At 39.2% G+C, this 13,104-nt stretch overlaps 1 protein-coding gene across 11 annotated transcripts in view; it reads left to right on the forward strand.

The window, feature by feature from the left end:
• DOCK10 (dedicator of cytokinesis 10) overlaps positions 1 to 13,104 on the forward strand; it is a 263,031-nt gene that overhangs the window by 143,298 nt on the left and 106,629 nt on the right. For all 11 annotated transcript variants that reach the window (XM_059167885.1, XM_059167886.1, XM_059167888.1 and 8 more), the window contains exons 4-7: positions 3,652 to 3,734; positions 11,668 to 11,740; positions 12,020 to 12,142; positions 12,397 to 12,531. In XM_059167885.1, coding sequence (XP_059023868.1) covers positions 3,652 to 3,734; positions 11,668 to 11,740; positions 12,020 to 12,142; positions 12,397 to 12,531 — 414 coding nt within the window. The remainder of the gene's footprint in view (positions 1 to 3,651; positions 3,735 to 11,667; positions 11,741 to 12,019; positions 12,143 to 12,396; positions 12,532 to 13,104) is intronic.

Below are 13,104 nucleotides of genomic sequence, written 5' to 3' on the forward strand. Positions count from 1 at the left end.
ATGTTAGATGCTTTATGGGAAGTTTCTTATTAGATCCTTATGAAGTTGGTATTATTTAGGCAGATAAAGAAATTGAGAGATACTAAGTTACTTAATTGAAATCCCACAGCTAACACCAAAATGCAAAACCAGGTCTGTCTGATTCCAAGACAGAAGCAAAAATGCCACACAAACATCTGGAATGATGGTCCACATGTGCCTACAATTCTATCTTGTGTAGGACCTTTGGCAATGATCTGAGCCTCTCCTTGCCTCTGTGATTTATAAAATAGATATAAAATCTCATAGTGATCTCATTAAAATCCTATGTAAAGGGGCACCTGGGTGGCTCAGTGGGTTAGAGCCTCTGCCTTTGGCTCAGGTCATGGGATCGAGCCCCACCTTGGGGTCCCTGCTCAGGCGGAAGCCTACTTCCTCCTCTCTCTCTGCCTGCTTCTCTGCCTACTTGTGATCTCTCTGTCAAATAAATAAAGTCTTTAAAAAAAAAAAATCCTATGTAAAGCACCTAACACCTAATAGTGTGGAATCTAACCATTGGGTGCCACTCCAAACCAGAAAACAAGTACTTCTTTGCTACTATAGTAATATAAGAAAGTTCCACATTCATTTGGGGTTGGTGGGATTCAGGACATACATATCTCAGATTCAGTTAAGCCTGTGACACATTGTGTATCATGGCGACACATTATCATGTGAAATACACATGAAATATACATGTTTATGGGAACTAAACATAGATACTTTCAGTGGTAAGAAAGGGTAATGAGTAAACCAGTGCATCTTTGTCCCATTAAAATCTTCCGATTAGGGAGGGTAGAGATGGATATTATGGGACAGAGATTTCTCAATCCAATCTAATATTCTGGTTGTTCACTAGCTAAATCTGAGATCCTAATAAATGAAATGATTTGACCAAAAGTCACGTTGAAAGTCAATATTAGTAGTTTAGTTCCAGAACAAAAAGAAAGCTGTGTAAATCCCGGTTCAGAGCTGTACCATCAATTTACCTTTTTCTTATAACAAATGCACTTTGTTTGGGCAGGTTTGTTTGTTTGTTTGTTTGTTTTTACCAAGAATCCTTAAAATACTTTGAGCACTCTATCCTAAGAAAATAACCACAAATGGGTCAGACTTGGGAGAGGATAGGAAGACCAACTGCATGAACAAATACTCTGAATACTTGTGTTTTTTTTTTAATTTTCATTTTTTATGAAAGACTCATTTTTATTTTAAAAAACCGCATATTTTCTACAATGGCACAAAATTTGTAGAGCTATAATAACCATCTCACTCTGTCCTGTTTTGGAAGACTTTCCTCAAATGCTAACATCTCTGCAGTACCCACCCTAAACATTCTATTAAATTGTCCCCCTTCCCCAATTCTATCTGTACCCCATTCTGCTTTTTTTCACATGACAGTTGCCATTTTCCAACACATACACAATTTACTTATTTTGTGTTTATTGACCAGCTCTTCACAAGGCATAAGTTTCAAAAGAGCATGCCTTTTTTTTCCCTTGTTCACCAATGTATTCACATCACCTGGAACAGCCTAGTAAGCGTTCAGTGATGTTTGCTGAATGAATGAATGACCTCCCAAACTAGGAGACTGGACTAGTAAATTTGGATACGATATTTTATTATACCTATTTAAAATGGTCATAAAATTTAGAAAGCCAATGTAAAAATATATAGAATATGCCATTAAGTGAATTTAAAAAAACAACATTCAAGTTCAAATATACACTCAGAGGGGGACCAGGTAAAACTATATACCAGAAAAAAAAGTTTGAAAGGGAATGCAAAAAGGGAGTAGGTTTTATGCTTTTTGTTTTCCGTTTCTAAATATATTTTGTTGCATTTGGGAGCTATCGCCAGGAATAGGGAAAAGGCAGTAAGAGGAAAAAGAACTGTGATCATGAATGCTCTGTCCCCATGACCGTGGGATGCCTCATGCCCATATGCTCCTTGCCTGAATCCTTGGCATCTTTATCTAAATGAAGATAGAACTTTTTAGCCAAGGAGCCTATCAGGGCTTAATTTTCCTCTTCTTTCCAGAAACATGCGATTTGCAGAATTGGCTCAGGAATCGCAAGTTAAGTGATTTCATTTTAGCCACATAGGTTTAGCTAAATGTTCCCTTTCCCCTCTCCCACCCCCATCTCCTGAATTCCCCTTGCAGTTATCCACGTCCATTTGTCTTGCTGCTTTTCTCCACTACTCTCTACAACGTTCTCCTACTCCAGTCTTGGTCCCAGGTTCATGCCTTGTTTAGCCCCTATCCCCCATTTGCGGGTGCTTCCCGGAACAAATAAAGTCATGGCACCGAGAAAGTTCGAGGCCAGAGAAGTCCAGAGCTGCTGAGGACACCCAACTACTCTCCCCTCGCCCTGCCTTTCTCTGCCTCTTGAGCCAGTTGCCTGCACCCAGTGCTCTCCATCAACCTTTCTGCCGCAACTTCAGGGCCCTTCTCTCCCACTTTCTGTTTCTACAAAGACAGTGACAGTGTTTCCTTTGCTTGTAGCACTTCCACACCCCAAGTGTTTTCTCTCATGCATAACTCCTTGCCTGTCCCCTTCCTGGGCCCAAGAACCATAGATCTTTATTTCTCACATTGCGGGAGACATTGTTCCTCATTTTCTCCACTGGAGGAGACAAGATCTCGTTGTAATCGTCATGTCAGCTGCTGAATCCCCAGGTTCATGTAGTTTTAGAATCAAAAGGAATCTTAAAAGCCACCTAGGGAGGGGTGCCTGGGTGGCTCAGTGGCTTAAGGATCTGATTTTTGATTCCAGTTCAGGTCATGATTACAGGGTCATGAGATCCAGCCCCACTTGGGGCTCCATGCTGGGTGTGGAGTCTGCTTAAGATTCTCTACCTACCACTCCGTCTGGCCCCCCCACCCCTCTACCTCTCACCCCCCTTACCTCTCCACCTCAAGCATGTTCTCAAAAAAAAAAAAAAAAAAAAAGGACACCTAGTGAAACCCCCATTACTATGGTCATTACATTGCTAGGTGCATGGTAGGTATTTGGGAAATATTTGCCATCGGTAAGTACTGGAAAATCATCCATTGACATATCAAGTTTTGATCTTCTTTTTTCATATATATTTATAAAAATCAATGAGTAATCATGGAGAAGGCCAGCCCTGAGAAAACACTGAGGTAAAACTGAAAAACTGATTTCAAATTGACAACACCGCTGACACAGAGAAGAGAAAAGATAAGTTACTGACTCAAGAATGGGCAGAAATGGGCTAAAAGTACAATGAAAAGATTACATAGAAATGTAAGAACTGTTAAATAATGGGAAGTTGCTAAGAAAAGCTGAAAAATGACAGTGCTTGACGTTAGCAATGTATCTGGGATGATTCATGGGGTGATTAAATTAAGCTTTCCTTGATGGCATAAAATAGAATAAATATGTTGAGTAGTTCCTCGTCCAAGAGTCTGGGAAAGGTCCGAGCTCTGTTTCACCTGAAAATACAAAATGGTTATAGTGAGCAAGCCCCTTACCTACCTTAAAATTGCTGACATAGTCACCTTAGTACTACCCCAGAGATTACGAGAACTATATTCGCTGTGCTTTTTGCCAGGGCATCTGATCTTTTTAATGATAATTTTTAATTGTCATTTTTTTTTTCTTTCAGGCTTGTAAATTTTACAGTTCCCAATGGTATGTGGTCAACTACAAATATGAACAGTACTCTGGAGACATCCGACAGTTACCCCGGTAAGAACCTATCAAGAGTATTCCTTGGGTGTTTCCATATACAAAATATGATTTCTGCTTAAGTTCTACCATTGTTTATAAATACATGTGTGTTAATCTAGTGTCCAAGTATATTTCATAAAATTTAAAAATAATTGTGATGATAGAACATTTTATTCAACAACATACAAACATTGTGTTGTATATGCGCAGAATCAATTGTGAGATAGAAATTATTCTTATTTAATTTTTAAACAAAGTCTTACAGTGTCATTATATCACTCTTTTGTGAGCTGTCATTTCAATAGCAGGTGTAACAGGACTAGAAAGGAACAGCTTGGACCAAAACATTTTTCTGACTATATTCTGCATTTAATGTTCAGATTTGCCACTGGTTTCATGTGTTTTCATGCTGTGATATCAAAAGTCATGAAAATAAACAACTTCCACAGAAGTGGTATATGTTTAAGAACAGCAAAAAGGGAAAATAAATAGTTATTTTTTTTTCTGTATTCTGGGGAAAGAAAGTGTTTAGGAGAAGATGTCTTTGTTTTGCACCTGTTCAAATGTCGCCGTCACGGACAAGCTTGCCTGACCTACTCCTGAACTAAAGTAGTCATTTATTCAGGTTCTTTGTCCCCCGGTAAAGCAAAAATCCCCAAAGGGCAGGGACTTTTCTTTGCAGAATCCCCTACAGGCTGAGAGAATTCCTGGCCCATGGTCGGTGTGCAATAACTACTTATTGGATATATAAACTAAGCAAATGGCAAATTTTGAAATACAACGTTCCTGTCTGGGATTGGAGTAGCTCAAGTGAAACTGCAATGAATCGGAATCCCCTAATGCATTGGGTCATCCAACTACAATAACGCAAATAGAGCAGAAAAACACTTAGTCAAAAGGGAAGTTGTTATTAGCCCTTCCATCAAGTGGATATGTCGAGAAGATACACATTACATCTAACTTTCTAGTGGACACACGGTTTAGATTTGGGCACTATTGGCCCAGATTTCCTCTGCCCCCAGAAACAACTATTCTAGGCTTGGATACTTGGAAAGTCTGCTCTTAACTCCTGAATACAGAATTTGAAGGAGCTACATGGAATAGCTCAAAGAAGGTGCCACCTGAGCTCAAATATGAAGGAACAGGAGCTACCAGCACACGATCTTGGAAAGGAGTCCCAGAGGGAAGAGCAAGGACGGGCACCCTGGCTTGGGAACCAGCATGGTCTCCTGAGCAGAATGGGGAGGCTGGAACTGATGGTTAGAAAAGCTGGAGTAAAACAAAACCGTGGAAGAAGACGAGAGCTGGAAGGTGCTAGAAATGAGCTTGGATTCACTCTCAACACAACAGAAGCCTGGGGAAATTTTAACCTAGTGTGATGCCATCCAGTTTTCTTCTTTAAAAGATCACCTGAGCTACTCTAAGAAAAATGGGATTGTAGCAGTGAGTATACAAAAAGGAAAAAACAAACAAACAAACAAACGCGGAGGGGAAAGGGGCCATTTATTTTTCAGTTGCATTACTAAGAGCAAAACAGTGTTCCTCCAAAATAGCAAAATCTTTTTTTTGCAAACCAGTGAATATTAACTTTAACCAAGTCTCTGAACATCCCTTTAAATTCAGGTCGCTCCTGATAGATAACCTCCTCTAACTTCATGTTGGGAAGGTCCCACCACATGCTAGGCTTTCCTGAGTAATTACTGTATTTGGAATGTCTGCACATTAGTCACACACTTTTTGTAGGCACAACTGAAAAGCAAAGCATTTTTTAACATCGAGACTTCCTCTTTCTAAAAACTGTTAGGAGAAGCGGTTACAGCTTGGAAGCTGAGTCCAAGTGGTTGGAAGACCTTATGTGAATTAAGAGATTGTAGTAAGTGACATTTTACTGCCCTCCTAAGTATATGCCTTCCTGCTGACCTCAGGACTATTGAAATCATTGTTGTTGTTGTTGTTGTTTTTAAGACTTTATTTGTGTATTTAACAGAGAAAGCACAAGCAGGGGGTTAGTGAGAGAGGGAGAAGGAGGCTCCCTATTGAGCAGAGAGCTTGATGCCGAGCTTGATCCCAGGACTCTGGGATCAAGGTTTGTTGAAATCTTCAGTGGCTTTGTCCCCACACACCATGATGACCTCAAGCAAAATAAATAAATGAAAGATTTCACCTTCATGGTATTCATTCTCTATTAAAACAACAGAAGAAACACCTCCCATGACAACACAGCCTAGATATCACCGTCGAATTGGAATTCTCATGGAGCATGAGAAGAAACCTCAGGAGAAATGAGACAAACATAACCGAAATACTGTTGAGAATTTCCCTTAATTGACTAAAGAAAGTGGAAGTCGATACCAAGAAGGGGAAGAATAATATTGCCACAAAATAGGAGATTTTAATGAACTATGTGTATTCAAACTGAAAATAAGAAGTTCCAGAATATTATCCTCACACCTCCCCTGAAATGATGAAGACTGTAACACTGAATAGAAAAATTATTTTCAAAATGATTTTACAAAGCCTAAGCACTCCCTATCAAGGACTACACATATTTAGGTCAGTAGTGGAAACAGATCATTTACTTGGCCTTCGGAGGCTACTAGAAGTAAATCATGTTCATGCCTCCTAGATTAGGATAATTCTCCTATGTCTGCTACCAGTTTAAACTGATCATTTCTTTTTATGAGTTGCTGAGGGTCCAAAATAAAAACTTGCAATTATGGCAGAGTGAAAAGAGAAGCATGTGTTTATATCCCTAATTTTTATTCTTTAAACTTTAAATTATGTTATTATTAATTCTTAAGAACCTCGCTTTTTTAAGTGTCTGTTCATAGGAAGATACTGGAGAGAAATATTATTTCAGGCTAGAGTGTAAAATGTAAGCCTTCACATAAAAAAATCAGCACTGAATTTGGGATTTGCAGGAGACAAGAAAGAAAAAAAAATACATGATGTCAGAGAAGCCAAGAATATACCATGTGGAAGGGACAATCCTTCAATAAAGGGTGTTGGGAAAACTGGACAGACACGTACAAAAAAATGGAACCAGGCCCTATCTGACACTATCCACAAAAATTAACTCAAAATGGATTAAAGACATGAATATAAGACCTAAAACCATAAAACTCCTAGAAGAAAATATAGGTGGTAAGCTCCTTGACATTCGTCTTGACAAAGAGGTTTTTTGGATCTGACTGCATTCAAGCAAAAATAAACATGTGGGACTACATCAAACTCAAAAACTTCACAGCAGGGGCGCCTGGGTGGCTCAGTGGGTTGAGCCGCTGCCTTCGGCTCAGGTCATGATCTCAGGGTCCTGGGATCGAGTCCCACATCGGGCTCTCTGCTCAGCAGGGAGCCTGCTTCCTCCTCTCTCTCTCTGCCTGCCTCTCTGCCTACTTGTGATCTCTCTCTGTCAAATAAATAAATAAAATCTTTAAAAATAAATAAATAAATAAATAAACAAACTTCACAGCAGCCTGATGATTTACAGACCTGTACCCCTGGGGCAAATAATACATTATATGTTAATAAAAATAACTAAAAAAAAGTCATATCAAAGGAGACCATCAGCATAATGAAAAGGCAATCTACTGAATGGGAGAACATATTTGCAGATCATGTATCAGATAAGGGATTAATATCCAAAATATACAGAAAACTCATACAACTCAATAGCAAAAAATAAAATAATCCAACTAAAAGACAAGCAGAGGACATGAATAGACCTTTTTCCAAGGAAGACAGACAGTGGCCAACCAGTACATGCAGAGTACTCATCATTAGGAAATTCAAGTAATCATCAGGAAAATACAAATCAAAACCACAGTGAAATATCACCCCATATCTATTAGAGTGACTAGTATCAAAAAGACAAGAAATAACAAGTTATAGTGAGGATGTGTCAAAAAGGGAACCCTCATGGACTATTGGTGGGAATGTAAACTGGTGTAGCCATATGCAAAACAGTGTGGAGGTCCCTAAAATATTTAAAAATAGAACTACCATGTGACATAGTAACTCCACTTCTGGGTATTTATCCAAAGAAAATAAAAACACTAATTCAAAAAGATAGGTGCACCCCCATGTTCACTACAGCATTATTTACAATAGCCAAGACATAGAAACAGCCTAAAGATCCATCAATGGATGAATGGACAAATAAAATGTGAGACAGGTAGTTAGGTAGGTAGATCGATGGGTCAATCACTGAGGTATATGGCCACTATTGTGATCCACAGTTACCAAGAATAAATGCCTGTCCAATTGGTGTTTTGTAAGAAAGAGAAGAATGGGTACATCACGCTGGCAGAAGAGGGCAGAATATGAAGTTTAGAAAGAGAGAGATTAGTGTCAAGGTCAAAGGGAGACTAATAAATAATGAGCATATAGCATAGGACAACCCCTGAGCTCAATGTCAACATTCCAAATACAAGTTTGGTTTTGCTACCTCTCCCTGTTTTTCCTGCACTTTCCTTTATGTTTCCTTGGGATGTTTTGTTAATACTCTCTTCACTGTCCTGCCATTATTTTAAGAATCCTGGAACATTCATGTTTTCTTCTCTGCAGACAGATTACGTGGAGTAACTGCTCTGAAATCAACCTTATGAATCTGCTCTGAATCTCAAGCAATGTGTTGCATCTTGCGGATTGAGAGAGAGAGGGAAGAGTTGTGTTTAGGGACTTTATTTTGCCAAGTGCAAGGAACTACTCTTTGTTCAGGAATGTCAAGATATTGTTAAGGAGAAAAGGGATATTTTGGGGTATGACAGGAAAAATTTCCCACTGGTCTTAAAATAACTCTGTCCTCTGCTACTGGGTCTGTCTTCACATAAACTTGACCTTAACCCAAAGAGGCAGAACAAGTTAACACTAAGGGCAATGGGCCCAGGTATGCTTGAGTATCTTTAAAGCTCTGTAAGAAGGGGAAAGGGGTACAGGTATACCAGCGTCCTTTAGAAGAGAACAATGGCTACAGTTTTGCTTGTTATGCTGATTAAAGCTGGTTTGGATTAATTTATCCTACATACAGGAAGTAGCATTTTGGAAATAGGGCTTCTAATCCCACCTCTTGCCCTGTGTGTTTACGTGAGTGGCTGTTACGGATTTTGCTTTCTTCTCAGTACAACAGTGAGACTAGACTAGACTGTGGAGTTCTGGCATTTGTTTACAAATGTCTGATTACACACATATATAATTTAATAAAAAGCAGTATGCTGTTTAGTACATATTTAGACTTCAGTACAAACGTTCTGTTATCTTAGAAATTTTTGAGCTTTTTCGAACTTGCAGATAAGTCATGGAAGAAGAACGTTATATTATGTATATATGAATATGTTTCTGGAATTTGGAATAATGCACACCCATTTGAGTAAAGTTAATATACATCAATGAACAGACATTTATTACTTGCTTACCATGTGCCAGAAACTATGGTGGAGATAATCTTAGAATACACATTCCCTACCACTGTTCTTTCAAGTTCTGGCTTTTAAATAAGCCTGTTACCATTTACAACTACTTACCTATGGGCTTTGGAATTTTATATCAAGACTGCACAACCCACACAAAATAGATAAATAAATCAGGACTAGGGCTGAAGGAAGACCCCAGATAACATCTTTAATACCCAATACCAACGACTATATACCCCAGAATAGCTTTACTTTTCTTGGTTATTCATTTTGGTAGCAAGTAACTTACATTAATTTGAATTTATAAGATAAATTCACAATAGTAATAAGACCATTTTTAGAAACCTGTTTAACACATTAGAGGTGCATCTTAGGATATCAATCGCCAAAAAATGTGTTTTAGCATCACCAAAATGCCTTCAAAGAACAGTTTTAAATGCTACCATTTTGCATTCTTTCACTATGTCATCTCCTTGGTTACCTTGCCTATTATGATGCAATCAGCAAATGTGTATTGAGCTTCTCTACAGAAGGAAAAGACAAAGCTGGGGGAGGTGTAGGTGGAACTTCAGTGAAGGCCCTGGCTTTAAGAAATATGTCATCTGCCTGCTTCCTCCTCTCTCTCTGCCTGCCTCTCTGCCTCTACTTGTGATCTCTGTCTGTCAAATAAATAAATAAAAATCTTTAAAAAAAAGAAACATGTCATCTGGCATGCCTTGGTGGTTCAGTCCATTCAGAGTCCAGCTGTTGGTTTTGGCTCAGGTCCTGATCTCAGGGTCTTGATCTCAAGGTTATGAGATCTAGCCCCGTGTAGGGCTCCAAGCTCAGTGGGGAGTCTGTTTGAGCTCCTCTCTCCCCCTCTCCCTCTGTCCCTCCCAATCATGCGCTTTCAACTCTCTCTCTAAATTAAATAAATCTTTTTTTTAAAAAAAGCAGAAACATGTAATTGGTGGAGGGTAAGACAGGTATGCAAGTAACAGATTTGGGTAAGCATCACAACAGATGTGTGTCTGGCATCTACAGGAAGAGAGTCCTCATTTGTAGAGTCTAGGATGCCTTTATGGAAACTACTTTGGGGGCATGAACACTTTTTAGACTACAGTGGAATATTATTTAGCCTTAAAAAGGAATGGAATCCTAATACATGCCATAACATGAATGAACCTTGAAAACATTTTACAGTGAGTGAAATAAGCCAGACATATACTGACACATATGGGATGATTCCACTTGCATCATGTACCCAGAGTAGTCAAATACATAGGGACAGGAAGTAGAACAGTAGTTACCAGGGGTGGGGGAAGGGAGAGATGGGCTGTGGTGAGGATGGTAACAATAATGTGAATGTACTTAGTGCCACTGAACTGAACACTAAACATAGTTAAAATCGTAATTTTCCTATTCTGTACTTTTTACCACACTTGGAAAAAATTCTCTTGTCAGGGAGAGAGACTGTGGCTCTGATCTCAGGCTTTTCCATTTTTAATAATGAGGTCAGTGTTCTTTCTTTGCTCCACCTTGCCCAGCTGTGAGCCGGGAACGGGCATGTTCAGGTCTTTCCCAGGGAAGGTAAAGAATATTTTGGACCCATCTGAATGCGTTGAATCCCTGTGTGAATCCAGTCTGGTAATTTTATGCATGCTTTAATAAAGACTCATTGGTCATGCCCCTTTCTATATAGAATACCATCAACATAGGAAAATATTTGTGATAGGAATAACTGAATGAGCACCCTGGGATTTTTTTCTCAATAGATTCTGAGGTTGCTTCTACACAATATAAATCACCCTGAAAAACAGAAGTGTTCCATGCAAATTCTGCATGTAGGGTTTTCTAGCTAGGTGTCAAGGAGCGCCTGAACCTTGGATACTGTTGATCACCCCTTCATTCAGCCCTGAGTTGTGAAATACAAACAAGCCAAGGGAAGTTTATTTTTGTCTTGTTTCACCATTTATAGTACCAGGTGCACACTCTTGCTGCTGTGGGCTGGTCAGCCTTCCAGTGCTGCCAAGGAAATGAACCAAGGAAATGAACACAATTGTATTCACAGTTGTGAACACAATTCCACGAAGTTAGGTGAGGGTGTTCTTTGGTGGAGACTTCGGTTAGGAGAACAGCGCACCCTAGTGGCCGGAGCAAAGACTGGTTCTCAGGAACGTGGTTTTTCAAATGTTCATCTCCATAGCCTTAAGAGGTACCCTTAACATCGCTACTTCATATTCCACTGCAGAATGTGGATGAAGAAAAATAGAAACCACTAAACCTTTAAAACTGTCCTGCTTTCCTTCGTCTCCTTCGAGAAGATATGTGTCAATCTGAATAAATATTAACTCCGTGGTTTGAAAATAAGAGGTTTTTTTGCCTGAAATAAGATGTAATGGTGTAGGGGAAACGTTAATACTTCCAAAGGAAATAGGGCCCTCACTTGATTACGTTATTTTACATAAAAAGCGCAAGAGTTGTTATCCAGGGAATAGTGGAAAACGAAAGCCATGTCTCAAATGACAAATCAGAAACTGTTTGTTTGTTTTTCATACCAGAGCAGAATACAAACCAGAGAAACTTCCTTCACATTCCTTTGAGGTTGACCATGAAGATGCTGATAAGGATGAAGTAAGTACATTGTTGAAAGTGAAATGTTTAAAATGGGAGGATATTTAGTTCCTGTCTTTCACTAGAGCATTTCACATTCTGACCAGATTAACACATTCTGACCAGATTAGCCCTACTTGCATAAGGACTTTTCGTCCAAATGAGTTACATTTGTTTTGAAATGGAACAGGATTATTTAAGATGAACCAACGAGAGAAAGAGGAGGTTCATTTTTAAGTGCAGGGTCTAAGATCTGGGATTCACAAGATTGCAATCATGCCAACGGTGCTTCTTCTCCAGGATACCACCTCCCACTCATCATCTAAGGGTGGAGGGGCAGCGGGAGGAACCGGAGTTTTCAAGTCTGGGTGGCTCTACAAGGGGAATTTCAACAGCACCGTGAACAATACCGTTACTGTTCGGGTAAGGAGACATCAAGACTCATCTTTGTTTCTGCCAGTTTTCTTGACACCCCCTCCTTCGGTCACAGCACAGAGGAGAGTCATTTGCATTAGGTTTATGTTTCGTGTGATATTTTATTTATGAAAAAGGAGGATGCTGTTCTCTAGAACAGTGCCCTAGAAATGTAGCCCTCCTGAAGGAATTGGAAAAATTCTAATTTCTCAAATGGTGCACGGCAATTGGCACTACCTCTGTGTATCTTTTCCTTTATTTAGTCCTTCAAAAAGCGCTACTTCCAGCTGACTCAGTTGCCAGATAACTCCTACATCATGAATTTTTACAAAGATGAAAAAATATCCAAAGAACCCAAAGGCTGCATCTTTTTGGATTCCTGTACAGGTGTGGTACAGGTGAGTGGAAATCCCTCCTCCTCCTTGGTTTTTTTTTTCCCCCCTCTCAGGTTTTTTAATCACAGTGCATTCATCCAGTCATCAGTCATTCATTCCATAAGAGTTTACAGAGTATCTGATAAGACCCAAGAACTGGTCTAGACCTTAGGATTCAGTGGAAATTAAGGCAGCCTCACTTTCTGCTTTCACAAAACTCACTTTCCATAAAAGAAGAAAAACAGAAAATAAGCAAAGAAAAAAATCAACAGAATGGAATCCATTGGTGAAATCTGGAATAAAGTAAATAAATAGAGCTGTGGAAAGGAGAGAGACAAATGGCAAGGTTGGAAAGCAATGTTAATGCTGCAGAAGTGAAGAAAAACATTTTCAAAGAGAAATTATTTGATCTGAAAACTAAAGGATGACTAGGGCAGCAAGTGCAAAGGTCCTGAGGCAAGAGCAAGTTTGGTGTATTCAAGATGGGGGGAAATGACCACCTGTGTAGCTACAGTGTAGAGAGCCACTAAGCTAAAGAATTCAGTAAGATAATATGTAAACCATATAGTTCACTATACTACATAAGTACTATATTAT

This window comes from Mustela lutreola, chromosome 3 (assembly GCF_030435805.1).
Source record: "Mustela lutreola isolate mMusLut2 chromosome 3, mMusLut2.pri, whole genome shotgun sequence".
Lineage (NCBI taxonomy): Eukaryota > Metazoa > Chordata > Mammalia > Carnivora > Mustelidae > Mustela > Mustela lutreola.